The sequence below is a fragment of the Sapajus apella genome, unplaced genomic scaffold (assembly GCF_009761245.1).
Source record: "Sapajus apella isolate SASKATOON/1434 unplaced genomic scaffold, GSC_monkey_1.0 scaffold59, whole genome shotgun sequence".
NCBI classification, from domain to species: Eukaryota; Metazoa; Chordata; class Mammalia; order Primates; family Cebidae; genus Sapajus; species Sapajus apella.
This window is the reverse complement of record NW_022436999.1, coordinates 681,721-702,957: the sequence shown is the minus strand read 5'-3', so window position 1 is coordinate 702,957 and position 21,237 is coordinate 681,721. Positions and strand designations below refer to the sequence as shown.

The following is a 21,237-nucleotide window of genomic DNA, read 5'->3' as shown; positions in this document are numbered from 1 at the left end:
ATCCACCTTACTCTTTTTAATAGCTACATAGTATCCCCTGGCATGGGTGAAGTTAAATTTATTTTACCAATCCCTGGGTCATAAATATTTAGGTTATATCCTCCATTTCTGCCACTAGAAACAATGATTCCAGCAACATCTTTGTACACAAGTTCAGTTATTTCCTTAGTATAAATTTTCCAGGAGTAGAATCTCTAGAAATGATATGCATATTTTAATTTTAGTTCATATGTCCAGATTCCTGTTGAGCAAAACCGTAACACATCTTTTTCATTCCCATAGCTTAAAAGTGCCCATTTCCCACATTCTTATCATTCCAAGCATCATCAGTCTTTTTACCTCTGCAAATCCAAAAGACTAAAATAACTCTCGTTTTACTCCTTTGTTTCTTTGTTAATATACTTGAGAACCTTTTCACATGGCTATTAGACAGATCCTAGCAATATGTTTTGCTTTAGATACTGGGACATACAACAGTCACATTTACTTGAATTATATATTTTATCTTTTTCCTGACATATTTCTGAACCTCATTCTTTGTTCTTGTTTTTCTCTTCCCTTTTACTTTATTAATCAAATTTTATGTTAACCTTGTAAAAACTCTAGTTTCTATTCTAGTTGCATTTCCTTTTAAATGTTTTAATTAAAAACATGATCAACTTAAACAAATAAGACTGAAGTATATAAAATAAAAAGTAGAAGTTACTTTTGCCTCCTTTAAATCCCATTCTTCCCAGAGGTGTGTTAACTTGATATATTTTAAACGAACATTTTTGAACTTATATTTCTATGAACATTTAAAAAATAACTAGCATATAGTATATATATTCTTTCTAATATTTCTGATGAGACCTAAGTAGTTTCTTCTGTTCTAAGTCAAGAACTGAACTCTTTATTTAATTCAGGATTTTTTTTCTCTCTCTTGTTTTCAAACTTTGCTGTTCTTTTTTCCATTCTACCCTCACTTTTCAGGAAATCCTTTTTTAAGAATTCTGGGCCTCTGGGATGGAGTTGTTATATCTCTTACATTTTCCCTATCATAATTTCCATCTTTTAGTCTTATTATTCTATATTCAAAGGATACAATATCCTGAATTGCTCTTCAGAATCACTGCTTTGATTTTCAGCAGCGTCCGTTCGTGATTTTATACTTCAATGAGTTGTTCTTTTCCCACTGAGTGTTGGGCGGGTGGTTGACAGCAGCACTTTTCATTTCCAGCACTTCTTAATACTTCTTGGACTGTTCTTTTCTTAGTAGCCTGCTCTGTTCTGTTGGTGTTTATCCTCTTAATTCCCCTGGAGATGTGATACAGATTTTTTTCATATTTTATATTTTTCCCATATCTCCTCTTTATTTCTGCCACTTAGTTTCATTCGGGGCTATTTATTAGAGAATCATCATCTTTGGTCATTGTTTCATTCCTCTGGTCACTGCTCAAAGCAGATCATTCTTTTCATATGCCCAGCTATTTGGAAGACTGCTCATTTTTATAAAGGAAGGTCTTGGCTTTCAATCCTGCCATACATTAGAACCACCTGGAAATTTCTAAAACATAGTAATGCCTGGTCCTCACACACAGCCACTTAATTCAGAATTTCTGGCAGTTGGACAATTGGACACTGGGTTTTTTTTGTTGTTGTTGTTGTTTTGGATCTCCCCACACTCAGGGAGGTACAAAAAGTCTACAGTGCAGCCGTGGCCTGGGACTCTATCAGTAGCTGGTGAGGGTGCTCTCAGTGATGGTGTGGGTCAATGGTTCTAAGCCATGCCGTGCATCAGAATCACCTGGGGTGCTCATTAAAAATATACACATACTGGGGTGGCTCTGGCCATCTGCATCTTGAGCAAGCACCCCAGGCAATTCTGAGCCCACCATGGTTTAAGAACTCCTTGTGTGGTTCACAGAGTTCCCTGGCAGGCTTTCCCTGAGCAGTTTACACAGGTGTAGGGCTGCACCTGAATGTATGAATGGATGGGCATAGGTCCGTTGCCACAGTTCCCCTCTGGGTCCTGGGTATGTGGTCCAAGAACAGACTAAAAAATTGGGTCCTCTCTTACAGTGAGACAGGTGGCAATGGGAGTCTTGGGGAGGTAGATCCCCACCCTCCCTAGTGTGACGTCCCTGCAGCCAAGTGCTCTGCTCTGTAGCTCAAGCCCTAATGGAGTTTCTGATGTCTTTGTTCCTTCACCATGATACTCCCCAACAAGTCCACTCTTCTCCTTCCACTGATGGGTCTTAGGAGAACCCACTTGGATCTGCAGAAGCCAGTGAAAGGTGGGGAGACAGCTAGCAAGTCTTAAAGTCTCCCTGGTTCCCAAGATGTTTTTCCTCTGCATGCTGTGCTGCCCTTTGGTTGGCAGAAGCACAATCCTCTGGCCTCGGTGTCCATCTCAGAAGCTGGCCAGGAAACAGCCCCCTTAACTTAGCAAATGCTTTCTGCCATGTGGAGCCTATCCTATGTTCCTGAGTTGCTTCTATATGCCCCTTGTCTGATGCCCACCCACTGCCTCCACTTCCAGGCCTGCTGCCCAGGCTTCTGCTGGGGATACTCAGCTATTTCCTTCTCTGATGCCTTCACTGGAATTGTAGACTGCTCTCAATCAGCTATGTCACAAGCTCAGCCCATCTGCTTTGTGCCTTTCTGAAATTTCTCAGAGCTCTCATCTGCTGATAGGAAATTTCTTTGCCTCTACATACTATGTTTAGTTTTATTTGCTTTGGAGTTTTTTTTTTTTTTTTTTTTTTTTTTTTTTTTCTTCACTTAACTGAGCTCTGAGCACTTGCCTATTCCCTCCTCTTTGGCCACTTGTCCCCCAGATCCTTACATGGCTGTCTTCATTTCTCATTCAGGTCTCACTCAGGATTGGTGTCCCTTCCTCAGAAGGGCTTTCTGCGACCACCAATCTGCAGTGACCACCCCGCCCTCCAGCTGTCCTAGGACACGTCCTCCCACTGGCTCCCTTTCTAAATAGGACTTAGGATTATTTCAGCGCCTAGGCCTATCTGGCACACAGTGGGCACCGTGTGGGCTGGAGGGAGGATGGATGAATAAGTCATTCTTTATTTGATCATTTCATTGGTATCTGGGAAAGGTGGAGAGGCAAGCGCATGAACCTAATTCACCATAATAAAACGAACTTCCTCTTTTGTTCTTGAAAGTCAGCAAAAAAGTATGTAATCATTTAGGAAAATGGGGTCACCTGGCCTGTTGGTTTATTCCAACCTATTCACACTTTTTCCCCAAGAAGGTGCTGCCTGCCCCTTACTACTCATGCCCTGGTTCTACTCCTATTGTTCCAGCTTTGACTCTGAACTTCTTGCCTAACCTAAGACAGCTACAGTGTTCTGTCCACTTAGGGGCAGAATCAAGTGTTTGGATACACGTGAAAACGAAGCCCTGTTTCTTCCCCCAGCTGCTCCTACCCACTTAGTTGCTGGCAATGATGTTAGGAAAAACAGAGTATGGGATCAGTGCCAGCATCACACTTCAGCCAAGGGATAGTTTCTGTCCACAAAATGAAGGCTGAAGATGACCAATAAAATAACTGAGTCACTTTTTCTCAGTTTCAGTTTAATTCAGTACATACGTATAGAAGCCCACTATGTGCTATGTTTTGAACAAGAAGGGCTCTCGGGATACAAATGTAGCCAGATAAATAAAACATACTATCTTACCATCTGACACCAGAGCTCCTCCATGCTTGGCAAAGGACACTAAGCCACTTGGGGTAGAAAGTAAGGCCCTCAGGGCAGAGGGGTTGGCAGAGACTCAAACAACAAAGGGAAAGGGTTGTGCTGTGCCCCTGAGAAAATGAGACAAACGAATTCTCTGTTCCTGAGAGGGGAGAACTAAGGGGAGGGGAAAGCAGGGAAGGGGGAGAAGCTAGAAGCCAACAAAACTAGGTCTCTGTGCAGGGCCAGGGAAATGCCTAGCACTGAGGTGACCAGGGGCTTTTCAAAAGCAGGAATGTCTAGTATGTGATTTTTAAGCAGGAGGCTGCTAGGAGGTGCAATATGTACCCCCTTCTCAAGACCTTCAAATTCCAGTGAAGGCCCCCACCCTCCCAGAAGCTTCACGGAGGAGGGGTTTGGAGAATGTGGGTCAATGTTTGCAGGAAAGTGGAGACCCTGAGAAAGCAGGACTCCCTCAGGAGTTCATGTCAGTCTCGGGTGGGCTTTGGACTTTACTGGGCTGGATGAAGGGGTCTAAGCAGACTTGTTATGATTTCCAGGGTCCAGGATGTCACGGACCATGTCTGAATTCTGCAAGGTAGAGAATACACTGTGTCTGCCCTGGGAGGTTACAGACAGCCAAATGGAGGATGGCATGGTAGTTGAACAGAACATGGACAAGATGACATAGGATATAGCGTAAATAGTAGAAAATTATGCTTTAATCCTTTCTCCTTCTCAGACAAGCTGTTTGATCTGGAAGTTGAAGAATAAGTGTATTATATGCAGAGGGGAAAAAGGGTACTGTTTTAAAGGATGGGCAAGCCACACCTCAAGTTTATGCACCACAGTGAGCTGTGATCGCACCACTGCACTCTTGCCTGGGTGACAGAACGAGACCCCTAAAAAAAGAGTAAATTCTGAGAAGTAAAGTTTAACTAAAGGAAATAGTGATCACCAGGGCTTCTCACTGAGAAAAAGTCAGCCAAAAGTTGCCAGATGACATAATTCTTTATGTCATCTAAACACCACCAGGAGATTGTCCCAGAGACACGTATGGAAAGTGTTTCTGGTGGTGCCACTAACCAGATGCTGGGGTCTAATGAAACCTGGTGCTGCCAGCAGAATGTGGTTTGTGATTTGCTCTCTCCACATGACTTCCATTTCTCTCTCCCTCTCTGGGTATCAGGCACATGAGCAAAGAACTGCAAGGAACCTGGCTTGTCCAGCTTAGCCATAGGCATTCACTCGCAGCCAGCCTGACCTGCTGAGAGGCAGAGATCATCCCTGCGCTGCCCATGCACAGCAAGTTTGACAGAACTATTAATCCAGGATGTTAGTCAAGCTCCTTTCCTATGGTAGTGGATCTCCAAATATGGCCGATTGGTGCCTTCCCTCTTTATATCAAGTAGAACAATAAGACCAAGGCCAGATGAAAAGAAGGGAACATATTTTTCCCTCTCTCAAACTGTTTGAGAATGAGTGATGCAGAACCGCTGTGGTGGCTTCCTTCGTGGTCATTTTAAATATTTGCTCTTGAGAGGTTCCTTCTTGGAATCCATCTGCCATGCTATGAGAAGCCAAAGCCACTGGAGAGGCCATGTGCAGATAGGCTGGTCAACAGCCTCAGCTGAGCTCCTGGTCAGCAACTAGCATCACCTGCTAGGTGATGAGCCTTCCTGGATGCACAGCCCAGTCAAACCTTCAAATGACCCCACCTCCAGCTGCCACCCACCTACAACCATGTGAGCCCCAAGTGAGAACCACCCCGTGGAACCTAGTCAACCCATAGGAGAGCGAGAGAATAATAAGTTGCTTTTTCAAGCCCCTGGGTTTTAGGATGGTTTGTTACACAGCATAAATAACCGGACCACTCTCCATTGGCATATTCAGGACCCTCAGGTTGTTCTTGGGGTATTAAATAAAATTATGATTGTTTCTTCAGTAGCCTTGGCTCTGAGATGGAGATATTGGATTATTTTCTTTTTAAGGAATTGTCTTATTATTTCATAATTTTTCTAATAACTTATCTTAGTCTGTTCAGGCTGCTAAAGCAAAAATGCCATAGACTGTGTGGCTTAAAAACAATAGAAATTCCTTTTCACAGTTCTGAAGGCTGGGAAGTTTAAGGTCAAGATGCCACAGATTGGGTGTCTGGTGAGGGCCTCCTTCCTAGTTCATAAATGGCTGGCTTCTTGCTGGATCCTCACATGGTAGAAAGGCAAGAGAGCTCTGGGGTGTCTTTTTATAAGGACACTAGTCGCATTCCACATGACCCAGTTACCTCCCAAAGGCTTCACCTCCCAACATCATCACATTGGGGATCGGGATTTCAACATGTAAATTTGAGGGGGAACACATTAAGTCCATACCATTCTACCCCAAGATCCCCAGAACGTATGCCCTCTTGCATACAAAATACATTCATTCCATCCCAATAGTCCCCAAAGTCTTTATTCTAGCATCACTTCTAAAGTCCAAAGTTTGTCTAAATATCATCTAAATCAGATATGAATGAGATTAAAAATACCATTTATCCAGAGGCAAATTCCTCTCCAGCTGTGAACCTGTGAAACCAAATAAGTTATGTGCTTCCAAACTACAGTAGTGGGAGAGGTACAGGATAGATATTTTCATTCCAAAAGAAGAAATGTGGAATAGGAAAGAAGAAAAAGGTAATGGGTCCCAAGTAAGTCCAAAATATAACAAAGGTAATGGGTCCCTAGTAAGTCCAAAATATAACAGGGAAAAACTGTTATAACAGGGCAAAACAGCCTTAAACTGTAAGGCTCTAGAATAATTCTTTTTGGCTCAATGCTCTGTCTTTTAGACCCACTGGGGCAGTAGCCCCACCTCCACAGGTCTCCTGGGCTGGAGTCATGCACCCATGGCCTTCCTGGGCTGATGTTCTGTCTTCCAGGCCCATTTGGGTGGCAGCATTATCCACACAGCTTGATGGGGTGGCCCCACAGCAGCTTTCTCCTGGGTCCCCTGGGGCTTTCCCAGGCTGGGGTTCCTTGCCTGCAGGTTTTCTGTGTAGCCCAGTCCCCCATGGCTCTGCTGAGTGCAGCCCACATTGCAGCTGTCTGTGGGGACCTCATCCCCAAGGCACTGGGCAGGGGCATCCTGGCCTACCTAAACTGAAGAGATGAGTTGATCCTTTAAAACTGTTCTGCTCTACCACCACATGGCCCAGGAAGAGTAGTTCCTGGATTCTATTAAGATGACTCATCCATACTAATATCCTTATCAAACTGTAACTTGGCCACACTGTTAGTGGTCTTATTTTTTTTATTTTTTATTTTTTGCAATATGGATAGACTAAGAATTTTCCAAATCTTCAGGTTCTGGTTTCTTTTTGCTTGACAATTCTGTAGTCATGTTTTACTCTAAGTAGTCAGGAGGAGCCAATCTGCACCTTCAACACATTGCTCAGAAATTTCCTCAGCTAAATAGTTAATTTCATTGCTTGCAAGTTTTACCTTTCACAAAATACTAGAATTCAAATACAATTCAGCCAAATTCTTTGCTACTTTATAGTGAGGATCAACTTTCTCCAGTTTCCAGTAATATAAGTCTCATTTATGTCTAAAAGTCACAGAATGGCTTTTACCATATTATTAAAAATAATAATTTAGGTATTATCAAGGAAGATTGAGGCTTTCTTTATAGCTCTCCTCTTTTCTTTCTGAGCCCTCACCAAAATATCCAATACAGGCCTGGTTATAGCATTTTAGCCTTTTTCTTTTCTTTTCTTTTTTTTCTTTCAGACAGAGTCTCACTCTGTCACCCAGGCTGGAGTGCAGTAGGGTGATCTCGGCTCACTGCAGCCTCCACCTCCTGGGTTCAAATGGTTCTCCTGCCTCAACCTCCAGAGTAGCTGGAATTACAGGTGCCCACCACCATGCCCAGCTAATTGTGTGTGTGTGTGTGTGTGTGTGTGTGTGTGTGTGTGTGTGTGTGTTTAGTAGAGATGGGGTTTTGCCATGTTGGCCAGGCTGGTCTCAAATTATTAACTTCATGAATCACCCACTTCAGTGTCCCAAAGTCCTGGGATTACAGGCATGAGCCACCACACCCAGCCAACTGAGGCTTTTTCTAACATATATCTCAAAACTCTTCTTTACCCTGTAAGCCACTTTCACGTTTTTAGTTGTTGATTACAGCAGCATCCTACTTGCAGTATCAATTTCTGTCTTAATCTGTTATAGTTTGCTATAACAAAAATACTATAGACTATGTGGCTTATAAACAACAGAAATTTATTTCTCACAGTTCTGGAGCAAGCAAGTCCAAGATCAGAGTGCTGGCAAATTCAATATCTGGCAAGGATCTGCTTTCTAGTTCATAGATGGCTGTCTTCTTGCTATGTCTTCATAGCAAGAAGACAGCCATCTTTGAACTAGATCTCTGGTCTCTCATAGAGCACTGATCCCACTCATAACCTAATCACCTTCCAAAGATCCTACCTCCTAATAACATCACTGCGGCATTGATCATGTCAGAGACGCTACCTGAGATGCCGATCACCACTTCCAGAGGTCTGTCCTGCAGACCCTGGTTCAGCAATGGATGAATAAATACACTCACACACAAAACACAGTGAATTGAGTGGGCTAGAGAGGTCATCAGCTGCTCTCAGAGGGCAATTGTAGCTAACCAACCCCTACTTGCTGTTCGCCCTCGCATTTATTCAGTATGGATTTAATAACAGAGGTTCTAAGTCAACATGCTTGTGGATAATTAACATGGTTAAAAGAGTGGTTTTACGAATGACAAAAGGTTTGGTTCCAGAGCCCAGAGCAAACACCATTAACTAGTAATCCCCCTTCAACCTCCCCGAGAGAGCTATCCAGCACAAAGTTTATATGAGTAAACAAGTAGGTAGAGTAGAGACAAAGGAATGTAGGGCCAAACAGACTTAACTGGGGATGCTTCTGTTATCCCTAATCTTCACTCTATGACCTCAGGCTCTAACGTAAGGACTGGCTGCCTTCAGCCTGTTCCATAAGTTAATAAAAACCTTTCAGCTTTCCAAAAGGTTTGAGACTATAATCTTACCACTTTCCCAAATATTTCCCTTAATATTTTGTCAACCACCCTGAGTGAATCTCTACACATCACATTGCGGGATCACCTGAGGTCAGGAGTTCGAGACCAGCCTGGCCCACATGGTGAAACTCCATCTCTCCTAAAAATACAAAAAATTAACTGGCCGTGGTGGTGCACACCTGTAGTCCTAGCTACTCAGGAGGCTTAGGCAGGAGAATCGCTTGAACCTGGGAAGGCAGAGGTCACAGTAAGCCAAGATCACACCACTGCACTCTGACAGAGTGAGACTCAGTCTCAAAAAAAAAAAAAACAACAACAACAACAACTGGATGCCCTCTGGAGCCTTGCTGTCTAGATTTGATTCTTGACTTCATTACTTCCTAGCTGTGTGTCCTTGGGCAAACTATCATGAGGCTTCACTTTCTCTATCTGGAAAATGGGAATAATACTAGTATATTTTTCACAGACTAGTTGTGAGGACTCAGTGAGTTAACAGATGTAAAATGCTTGGACGATGTCTAGCACATGGTAAGCACTGTACATGGTTGTTAAAGCAATAAATACATGTAACAGTCTGCTTCTAACCAGAGAATATGCATTATTCTGGATGTGTCAATACATTTGTAACCAGTTGTACATCCCTTGACTCTAAGCAGGACCCTAATTTCTCCCCTGAGGGTTGAAGAAGGTGTGGGAGGTGGGGGATAATATGTTTTGATGAAAGATTGGGTCCATGAAGCATCCTGGGTTATAGTACTCATGAAAAAATTATGGAGTCAAAAATTGGGTCCATAATTGACAGGAATGGTTCAGGGAGCTTAATAAATGACATGGGAGACAGCAGCCATTTGAAGGGCATGCTGGTGACCATCCCTTAACATGCCTCCTTAAAGAAACTGTTCATCACTGGTTGCTGTTGTTATACAAAGGTCTGCATTTGGAATTTGTGCAGCTTTTATAGAATCTTCCCCTTAAATATGAGATGTTTCCCTTTGGTGCATGACTGCAAAACAGATTGGAGTCACTGAAGAGAATATGACACAAGCTTTTCCCTGGTATTGATTTTTTTTAACCTTCTTCTTTCACCCCAAAGCAAAGAGCCCAGCCAACAGCGAGTAAAAAGATGGGGCTTCTCTTTTGATGAGATATTGAAAGACCAGGTGGGACGAGACCAGTTTCTACGATTCCTGGAGTCCGAATTCAGTTCAGAAAACCTCAGGTAAATCTCTCAGAGTTTGAGCTGTGTGCAGAATGTGTGTGAAGAAATTTGCATGATCAGTCTCTCCATCTCTCTTTCTCAATAAAACATTATCAGGGTTCAAATTCAAATGCCAGCTAATCTGGCTGAGGTTGAAATGGGGAAGAACAAATTAAAATATGCAACTCTGACTCCACCATAATAGCACCTACTAACACCAGCATGTTTTACTTCAAGTCTCTGTGACCTTTGTTCAACTAATTGGAAGTAAGTCTTCAATAATAATTAAATAGTCAAACGGATTTGATGACATTATTCATTAAGTACAGCCACAGAACCAGGAAGCTTCAGAGTGGAGAGGCAGCTCAGAGGCTCTCTCCTCCAAACTTCCCAGTCTAGGGACCTGAATGTCTGAGACGCTAAACAGAAGAGGGAGGAGTCAGTGGGCTCATTTCAGAATTTCAACAAGCAAAGTAAATACCACTCAATAACCAGAGATGTAACTGTAGCAGCTACGTAACTGTAGCAGCTAATAAAAACATGCTTTTTTCTTTTAGAACAACTTCTGTCAACTCCAAATAGTGGTTACTCTGATCATCTGATGCCAGTGAGAACATCTGATTGATCCTGTTGTTCTGTAACTGGTACTTGATGAGAATGTATTAATAATTACTGTTTAATAGGAGAAAAAAATAAGATACTCAAAACCTCAGGTCCAATATGAGAGGAAGAAAAGGGGGAAAATTAAAAGTAAGATCTCTTTGGTCATGAAAAATTGGGGAACTTGTTTATTTAGACTTTTATCGCATTGGATCAAGAATCAGAAATCTGAAGAAAATGTGACTTATCTAAGACTTACCTAGTGATCTTAGCAAACTAGTGATTTCTTAATGGGTAAGATGGAATCTCTCTCTCTTTTTTCTTTGTGCCACATTCTGATTTATATAGCAGAGTAACACTCATCTTCCAGTGCTGTTTTCTTTAAAGATGTTTTAATAATGTTTAAATATTTTATTACTTTAAAAACTCAGAGCATGTACTGCAAGCAAAGGACTGCCCCTCCAAAGTTAACGTGTAACATCCATCTACTTAGTTGAAGTTGAGACCATCTCAGTCCCATATGTCAATCAAGTGATATTTATGCCACACCTGTGCTGTATCAAGCCCTGTGAGAGTCTGCTGAGAGACGCAAGTCAAGATGTGTGATCTTTGCCTGCAACGACCTTGTAGGTCCTTGAGGAAAAAGCATAAGAAGTGATTAAATCGTTGAATGTCTATAAATGAGTGTAAAACTCTAAGAACCATTTTGAAAGCATTTAAAGGAGAAGAATCAATGAAAGCTGAAGTGGTTAAATCATAAGCTGGACTTTAAAGAATATACAGGATAACAGTAGACAAAGAAGAAGGAGAGAGAATACTCCAAGCTGGAGGACCAAATGAGGAGAGGGGTGGCCGTGAGACTCTCCCACGCTGTAAGCTCCTGGGAGGACGCGTAGATGCTGACTAGCTGTATGGAGCACACCATTCTAGGCATCCATGTGTCTGTTGTAAACCAGATAAGGCTGAGAATCTTATTTTGGGTTATGATACAGGCACCTTTCCTTATGCTGAAGCATGATTCCAAACACTTCAGATCTTTGCTTCAATGCCTGATGAAGTATTTGTAAGAGAAGGTTTGACTTCTTATACTCTTCACCAGGGTGGTGCCCAGACTAGCTTCCTGGGCATAGGAAGGAAAGCCCTCTGTGGCCAGCTTGATGGACCTAGGCGGTCTCTTTGTGTAGGCAGCTCAGTCCCAGTTTCTACCCCCACCATGGCCCCTATGAGCCATCTCTGGGAGTCTTTTTCATCTCCCCTTCTTATCTGTTCCTCTTGGGTCTCCAAGATGGAGTGGTATAGAGTTCCCCTTTACCTAACTACATCTCAGCCCACAGGTAGCACTGCCTGCACTATTGCAGAGAGCTTGAAGAATGACCCAGGATTTGGTCATTGTGAGGGTCCCAGGAGCATCCACTGGCTCAGCTACTGCCTTGCCTGGTTAGAGCATTTATTCTGGAAAGCCCCGAGTGTAGTCAGAACCACACAGCAGTTCAGACTACTTTCACAAATTATGCATCACACTTAAGGCCTGGAGTGCACCGAGGAGTGTGTCCCTGGCAGGTGTTCAGTGCTTCCTCCTGCCATCACCTCCTGCACCTCTGCCAGCTCCTTTCCCCGTGCCAGGAGGACTACATTTAATCTTGGGTGAACGCCCACGTGTAAGCATGTGTCTGTGTACCAGAGCCTAAGCCACACCCCCTAGCATGCGGAAATCCAGACTTCAGAGGGTCACCCCCGATCCATGACAGGAAAGGGAGTAAGGAAAATAGAATAGCAGGGAGGAAAAGGAGAGGCAAGAGCCTCTGAAATCCTCTCTGGATGCCCAGATTCCATTTTTATGATATTCAGCATGACTGGCTACATGATGGGTGGGAGGGAAGCCCAGTTGTCAATCACATAACTGTAGGATTCTTCTGTCATCCATCACAGGATGGCCTCTTCCCCATTCCTTTAGCTGCAGATGCCGACGTAGCACCTACCGTAGCATGGGGTCTAGGATTCAAATCTGACTGCATAAATATCAGGGCAGCCATGCACAGCCATGCAGATGCACCTCCACCGTGGCCCACGCCATGGTGGCCCCTGGGAGTTGTGCAATATGGCACAACTTGAGGGTCCTACCAACCCGTCATGTTGGCTCTGCTGGAGCCGTCCCTTCTCTGCAGAGTTGGTCAGAGACCCAGGCCACTGGCATTGTAGCATGGCAGGAAAAAGCCTGACCCAGAACTCACCTGAGTAAACTACAAAGTGCTTGTCCACTTCCTCTGTGCTCCTGTGCTCCCTCTTGTCTCTCCAGTGAAATAGATGCTTAGATATCACATTTTGCTCAACCCACGGGGTGCCAGTTAAGTAGCCAAGCGGCTGAATTTGTATTAGAGCTTCAGAATGCAGAACAGAGGAGAACCAAAGTGTCACCCTGGATCCTTTAAGGAATGACTTCTATGATGACACAATAGAATTTGAAGTCCCCTTTGATCAGTTTCTTCCGGGTGGGTCTGTGAGATGAGGATGGGGCGTCATCTCCCTGGACTGGGTGGGGTATGGCCAGCAGTGCATTTTGCTGAAGCCGTGAGCTCTCTGTGCAAGGACGACCTCTTTTTCTCCTTCTCAGACCCACCCTGAGCCAGGTGCCAGCTCCCTTTGCCCTGAATGGAGCCACAGACAGCTGTTTGCCGAGTGCCTTGGGAATGCAGATGGCTCTGTCCACAGGGCAGGGGCCTCACAGCTCTGAGACAGGGAGCTCCGCTCAGTTTCTTGGCCTCATCCTTCCGCCTGCTTTGTGTATTTTCCCGGAATAGTGACAGTCACTCCTCGCCATCCATCTTTGTGCCCTCTCCCACATCTCCCCTACACAAATTTTTGTCCTCCCTGGCTTACACCCTCTGCTGCATGGCAGAGAATGAGTTAAAAATCAAAATCCACAGCCAGGAGTGTCCCCTGTACATTTTTTATGAGCTGTAACATCTCCTGAGAGAAGGTAGTTGCTCCTCTAACCTGAAGATTGGTGATCTGAGTTCCACACAGTGTCGGCTGAAAGGAGAAGCAATTAAAAGGGAGCACAGTGGGGTGCCTGGTTCCTCTCCAGAGCTCTAGTCTCTGGCAGGGGCCCTGACTCCGGACCTCAGAAGGTTTGCTAGGCCCAGCAGGACCCACCACTTACCAAACCCACGATTAATAGGAACAGCGATGACTCCCACGACACCACAACCATCTGCAGTGTTTCAGCCACTGCCCAGTGAGCAGGACTCAGCTTCAGTGGTGCTGGGGGCGTTACTAAAGTAGGTGCCTGGGAATTTCGGCCCCTCAGGGAACTAAACCAAGTTTAAGCCCTGTTCCTACGTCTCCGGTTGACCAGCAGAGGGCACAGAAACACTTTCTTCTCTCCCGGAGTTTGCTTTTTCTCTGGGAACAACCCAAAAGCTGTATTTGCAAACCCATGAAAATTCTAGTTTAGGAAAAGATATGTAAAGCAGTGACTGAGGGTCTGCCCAGACCTCCTGGCAGGATGGAGAATGATCAAAGGCCACACGATTTTTTTTGCGCAGCCAGCCTTGAGAGAAAATCCTATTCCTTGAAAGCCTCTAGGGAGAAAGGGGGCTCCCCCTGGGTGGCCCTCCCATCCTGTTCTCCGCTGCTTTGCCCCAGTGGTATCTGAGCCCAGGCTGCCTCTCTCCAAATGCCAGTTTCCCCACCAGCATTTCTTTTATTTTTTTTTTTTTTTGAGGTGGAGCCTCGTTCTGTGCCCAGGCTGGAGTGCAGTGGTGCGATCTTGACTCACTGCAACCTCCACCTCCCAGGTTCAAGCAATTCTCCTGCCTCAAGCTCCTGAGTAACTAGGATTACAGGCATGTGCCATCACACCTGGCTAATTGTTGCATTTTTAGTATAGACAGGGATTCTCCATGTTGGTCAAGCTGATCTCAAACTCCTGACCTGGTGATCTGCCCACCTCAGCCTCCCAAAGTGCTGGGATTACAGTTGTGAGCCACCGCACCCGGCCCCACCAGCATTTCTAAGTCATGAACAGGGATCAAGTGCCTGCACAGGAGCTGCCTCCCCACTGCTGCTATAACAATTGGCATGGACCAGGGTCAGGGCAGGACAGGTGGTCTCCCAGAGACCAGTCCCTGTGGCCTGCCAGTCACAGCGGCCCTTCTGTAGCAAGTCACGGAGCTTAGTGCAGGATGGGTGGATTTGATGCAGTTGCTGGCATTTCACTCCCCGCTGCTGCCCTCGGGGAGGAGCGGTACCTGCAGGTTAAGAGCAGAATCTTCCAAAGCCTCAACAGGCCTCCCGTGGGCAGCAGATATGCAGAGAGGGGCTGCTGTGGCTCTCTGCAGCAGGGAGGGTGGCCTGGGCAGCCTGGGCTCTGAGTTCCTGGCTCAGGCCTATGGGCTTGAAGATGGCCAGCCAACATGAACCAAAGCCTGTTCTGAATTTCAAATGGACACAAAGGTTCTTCAAAACCAGTGACGGTAAACGCATGGGATGTCAGGATGCTGTTGTGACAGCATTTTTGCTGTTGTCTGAGAGAGACAAGGCAGGTCAGCTCCAAGGCAGACAGAAGGCCAGGGAGAGTCCCCAGTGTGTGCAGAGAGAGAAAACTGCTGTCTAGGGAATGTTACCCCACACCCTCCCTCTGTTTCTTCTCCCCCTTCCCCCCTCCTTCCCTCCTTTTCTCTCCCCTCCCCTTCCTCTTCTTCCAGCACGCCTGTTGTTTTTCCTTGTACCTATACAAATCTTGGTTTTATGTGACAAAGGAAACATTTTTATGTAAACATTTATTAAATTTGATTCTGGGGCCTGGTATGATGGCTTGCCTGTCATCCCAGCACTTTGAGAGGCTGAGCGGGGCGGATCACTTGAGGCCAGGAGTTCGAGACCAGCCTGGCCAACATGGTGAAACCCCATCTTGATTAAAAATATAAAAATTAGCTGGGCATGGTGACATGCCCCTGTAATTCCAACTACTCAGGAGGCTGAATCACTTGAACCTGGGAGGCAGAGGTTGCAGAGGGCCAAAATCGAGCCACTGCACTCCAGCCTGGGCAACAGAGCAAGACCCTACCCCGTCTCAAAAAAAAAAAAAAAAAAAAAAAAAGATTCTGAAATTTGTATTTCCATCAGCTCTGGGTTATCTCTATATCCAGCTGAGTGATGTGCATTTTCATGTGGTCCCCAAATCATCCTGCAAAAAGGACCCTGAGCTCTCAGGAACCGCAGGGAGACTGCAGAGCTCCTGGGATTTTCGGGGCCTTCCCAGAGGGGTTCAGCAGCTCCTCCTTAGCACTGACAGAGATGGCAGAAGGCGGCCTCCCATGTGGCATTGATTGAGGGGCAGGAAATCACCCGGGTGTCATCCATTTGTGTGACAAGTTGCAGGGGCCCAGGGGGCGTGGGAAGACGCTGACCCAGAAGGTTGCTTCCAGCCAGGGTTCAGCCCAGGCACCTCCCTATGTGACATGGCGCTGAGGAGCACTCACTGACTTCACCTCTGGAGACTTGACTCCTTCTGGTCCTCGGAAACACCAACACTGGCTTCTTCCTTTAGAGCCAGGTTCCCCGTGTCTTTCACCTGCTTGTCAGACGTGGCCTTCCAGGCAGGGAAAGCCTTGTAGGTACTCTCGCCAGCAGATGGCCGTTTTCACCTTTAAGCCTCTCAGCCACTTCCTTCTGAGACCTGAGAGAGTGGACAGAGAGCCCTAAGGAACCTAGGCCCGGCCTGGGAGATGGAGGAAACCCGTGCCCCAACTCGAGTGTCAAGGGCCTGCCTGAAGCTCCTTTCAAGCCCTTCCTTCCCTGCCCTCTCTGGGCTCTGGATAAAGGAACATGACTGCTTTCCTCTCACCCAGAAGCGAGAAGGACCTGACCACCCAGGACTTGGGGCAGTCAGAGAGCTGTGGAAGGGTAGGGGACGCCAGATGGCAGCAGCAAGAGCTGGGCAGCAGTGTCTGCCAGGTTCGCCTACAGAGAGAGGGCCGGAATCGCAGGGGGTCACACTGGGCCAGCGTTGAGCCTTTGGCCACCACACTGACCCCTCCTCAGCTCCCACTCACAGGACCTGAAAGCTCTGAGTTAAGTCTGGATGGCAAGTTTTCCCGAGCCATGTCACATATCCCTCCATCTACTCGGTGCCCATTTTATAGATGAGGAGAGAGGCACCCAGAAAGGTACAAGATACGCATAAACAGGAGGAGGTCAGAGCCGGCTTCCTCATCTGATGGGAGTCATGAAGCCTTCCCTGCCTTGTCTCTGCAAGGTCACTGAGGGGTCCCTTTAAGGAAATCATCAGAATCCTAAATGGCCAAAAATGGCAAATTATGGGAAAAGTTGGAGCCCAGCACTTGGGGATGGGGTCACACACACGCTCACACGCACACACACACAAACACACACCCCTCTTCTCACTTTGTGGAAATGGGGCTGCATTACTCCACTCTGCCACTGAGTGGCACCTTTGGGCCAGGCACTTGGCTCCAAAGACATTTCTCTGAACAGCAACAGAAAAACCTGTTTAACCTTAAAAAAAAAAAAAAAAAAGCAACCCAGTACATCTTACTTTGGATGAAATTTGATGACAGATCAAATGCCCTGACCACACTTTCCACCATGTCGTGGTTCAGCCTGGCTTGTCCCTCTCTTTCTGTCGACTAGACTACCTGTGATTCCTGCAGCTGTGGGAACCAGCACGGGACCTTCTCTCTGACTCACCGGTGTCGGGGAGCTGGCCTGTCCGTTCATAGGTCAAAGGATGTGACACCCAGACCTGGGTCCTGCTGCAAGGCTGCCTTGGGAAGCGTCCTCTGGACACGGTAGCTGTTGTCCAAGCTTTGGCTCTGGCTGCTGCTGCTCTCAGCAAAAAAGAGCTCATACACGGTTCTCCCACGGTCTGCTCCCTTGCGGACGCGGAGGGATTAAACAGGCAAATAGGGAAGTGCGTAGAAGTCTTCAGTGTATGCCTCTTCAGCACTGTTCCAGATGCGCCCATCTTCACTTTGAAACCCATGTGTGGAGCACTTACTATTTACTAAGCCCCATGCTGAACACTGATCTGAACTGGCTCAGTTTCTCCATCTGTAATAGGAATGAATAGGAATGGTCGCTTCATTCTCGCACAGATAGTCTTTATGATTCCAGGATCCTGTCTTTCCTTCATTTTGATGCCACCAATTGATCCCAACTAGATTTGACAAAGGGACTCACACTGTCTGTGTGGTAACATGTATGTAGCACTGGGGTTCTCAGCCAGGAATGAGTTCATCTCCCAGGGGACATTGGGCAATGTTTGGAAACATGTTTAGTTGTTGTAACTTGGGAAGGGGGGTTGCTACTGGCATCTAGTGGGTAGAGGCCAAGGTTGCTGCTGAACATCCTACATTATACACAACAGCCAAGACTTATCCAGCCCGAAGTGGCAGCAATAGTGCTGAGCTGAGAAACCTTATAAAGGGAGAGAAATCTCTTTCAGATAATGAGAAACACATTGATTTTTTAATATGCAGTTCTTTTCTGTCCTCCACAACAGTGGAACACCTTTGATATTTTCAGCCATCTCCATGGTCTTTGCAGCCTGTGTGGTGGCATCAGGGCAGCTAAGAGATGCAGCAGAATGGGTTTCATGGGCCGTCAGCTCTGGGGCCATCTCTGGCAAGATCCCAGTGCTGAGCCCTCTTGAACTGACTGTGTTTCTGTCCCCTCTTCAGGTTCTGGCTGGCTGTCCAAGATCTTAAGAAACAGCCCCTACAGGATGTGGCCAGGAGGGTAGAAGAAATCTGGCAAGAGTTTCTGGCTCCGGGGGCTCCAAGTGCAATCAACCTGGATTCTCACAGCTATGAGATAACCAGTCAAAACGTCAAAGATGGAGGGAGACACACATTTGAAGATGCCCAGGTTTGCTTATCTAGTCAAGTGGTTGTCAGAAGGTGTTCTTTTGTCCACTTCATCACCTGACCTAGTAACTCAAGTCCAAGGCACTGTGGGTAGTCAAAATTTCAGATTTGGTTATTTATAGGTTCACCCATGGAAACCACGCCAGATAGATGCACAGCAAAATCCCAGGATTGTTTTCCTAGATGAGTTACGTTATTATATAGAAACACAAATGTGCAGCTGTATGCTTTATGTATTCCAGGAAAGGCTCAAAGTGTTTTACAAAATCCAAAGCCTTGTCATAAGTCGGTGGTAGAATCTGGAAACCGTAACACAGCATTGGGAAAGCGGGTGTAGTGAGTTAGCAGGGCTGTGAGTCAGACCCACATCTGTCTGCCTCTGAAGCCCGCACTGATAACTACCCCTTTACCCTGCTTCTGCAGTGATCTCCAACTCTGCAGTGAATATTTTTTAAATACATTTTTAAACACATTCCAGGCTCCATGCTACGTGGTAAGATACCACAAAGAACAGGCAAAACCCCCGTTCTCAACAAGGTTACCAGCAAGTGTGGGAGACAGACAAGTAAACGGGCAGCTTCAGCAGTGTGAGAAGTGCCCCAAACGGGTGAGCCCTAGGTTAAAGCAAGCCCGCAGGAGTGACCCCCAACCCTATAGGACACAATTAGGATGCTCACAGATGCTAGCGATGCTGGCTGAAGAAACGGAAACCACCCTCAACAGCAGACTAGACTTTCATGGCTGGGAGGTGCCATTTCTAAAAATAAGCATAGGATTGGTTTCTTATTTCCTGGCCCCTAATTTGTATTTCCTCTCGCCATCCCACACCCAGTGATAGGGCTTAAGATTTTGCTGTTGTCTCCTTGGCCACACTGATTTCTCTCACCTCTCAGGTCCCCAGTAGAGAATTTGGGTAGTTTGACCTCTTGCAGACATTATTATCTGATTGAAGAAATTCAGTGTAGCTGCATCAGCGCAAACAATGGTGTGAGAACACAGTGTCCCTTGTCGTCCGGATTTGCCTTGTCCTTTGCTGAGAGCTTCAAGATGGAAACACCTGCTAACCTCAGCACCATAACTTCTTCTCTCCTCCTGTCACAAATTCCATCAAATGCCTGTGCCAGTCATGAAATCGTGACTCCTTGATCCGCCTTGCAGCTTCAAAGCAGAATGTTTGAGTCATGAGAGCTCTTTGCTGAGATGTTTTTGCTTATGTGTACGTATGCATGCTTTCAAGCACCATATTGACTTGGCCAGAGAGGAGAGTGACAGGGAATTTCCGTGGGGGTTCCCTGCGTGGATGAGCTGAAGCCCAAAGCTGCATTATTCATGAAACACAAGAAGAGGGATACTGGTCAGAACCTTGATGCATCCAGCCTAGTATTACCACTTCAAGCATGACATCAGGAGAGATTTAATTTGTATCATGAAAACTTTTAACCACTTGGAAAAGTGGAAAGAGCAAAACAGCAAATCTTTATAAATCCTCATCCAGCCTCAGAAATCATCAGTATATGTCTGATCTTGTTTTATCTCTAGCCCCACCCACCTACTTTTTCACCTGCCACCAGGCGACTTTAAAACAAATCCAAGATATTGCATCATTTTATCTGCGACACTGAGATATGTATTGCTAAGGAAAATGGATCCCTTTGCTTTAATATTGCCACAATGTCCTTTATCTCCCTCCCCTCCCCACATCCCCTTGCAATTTATTTGATGAAGGAATTAGATCCTTTGTCCTGTAAAGATTTCCAAGCTCTGGATTTTTCTGACTGCAGCCATGTGGTGCTATTTCACATGTTCTTCTATCATCTCTCTTTCCTATGCATTAATTGTTTTAGCTATTCAATCAGATTTAGGTTGGATTTTTATGTACAAAACGACTTCATGGATTGTTGGTACTCTCCTATCAGAAGGCACATGTCTAGCCACCTCTCTTTTTGTCTTTTTTGCAGATATTGATGTCTATTGCTTATATCCATTCGTTAATTAGAGGTTACAAAATGATGACATACTAAGTTTATCATTCTTTCTTTACTTAGTAGCTGGAATATTTGATAAAGAGAAACTTCCTTCCACCACTATGGGATTAACTAGCAGTACAGTTCACATGAGAAGAGCAGGATGAATGTTTGATTCTATCCCTTCATTTGCCAGTTTCCAACATGAGTGGTTTACTGTTATCTTCCTATGGTAAACATTAGGGTCTATTGTTTTGATTTTACTATCTTTGTAAACTCATGGGTTTAAACATATGTGCTATGTTTTAATACATTTTGCTGATTATTTTTATTAATGCTTAGATTGGACCATGTCTTTAGCTCTTTCTGACATAGGCTTAGTGGTCTTTGATGTCATCCAAATAGCAAGGAAGCGAAGATATTCCAGGCTTTGCCCTTCCCAGAATAAGCCATTTCTCCAAGCATCCCTGATTCTGCTTAGTGGGAAATGGTTTTCAGAGACTAAAATCTAGGCACTTAAGAGTGTTCATTGTTTCTGGTTTGTTTATCATTTCTGCCCTTTTCAGTTGACAGAGCTAGGAAATGTGTTGTTGTTCATAATAAAAATACATCATGAGTTCATACTGATTCTTTTAATTCAAATTCTGACCTGCAGGGGATTTTATTTAACCACTTATTTCTTACATCTGTGCCTCTTTTCTCTATGCTAAGAATCCTGACTTTCAAGGGCACTGTGGATGATAACATAATTACTCATTTGCTTTATACTACAGAGAACAGCCTCTAAACCACAACTCTAAAAGTAGAGCAACAATGTGACTCTTGCCTGGTTCTGCAGTTGTTGCATAGTATTCCACTGC

The 21,237-nt window shown here is 45.3% G+C and overlaps 1 protein-coding gene across 11 annotated transcripts in view; it reads left to right on the top strand.

The window, feature by feature from the left end:
• The window catches only part of RGS6 (regulator of G protein signaling 6), a 627,092-nt gene that overhangs the window by 553,161 nt on the left and 52,694 nt on the right, over positions 1 to 21,237 (top strand). For all 11 annotated transcript variants that reach the window (XR_004259060.1, XM_032245700.1, XM_032245707.1 and 8 more), the window contains exons 14-15: positions 9,820 to 9,945; positions 18,228 to 18,414. Coding sequence is in view for 10 of the 11 variants with exons in the window: in XM_032245700.1 (XP_032101591.1) it covers positions 9,820 to 9,945; positions 18,228 to 18,414 (313 nt within the window). In the remaining variant the exon portion in view is untranslated. The remainder of the gene's footprint in view (positions 1 to 9,819; positions 9,946 to 18,227; positions 18,415 to 21,237) is intronic.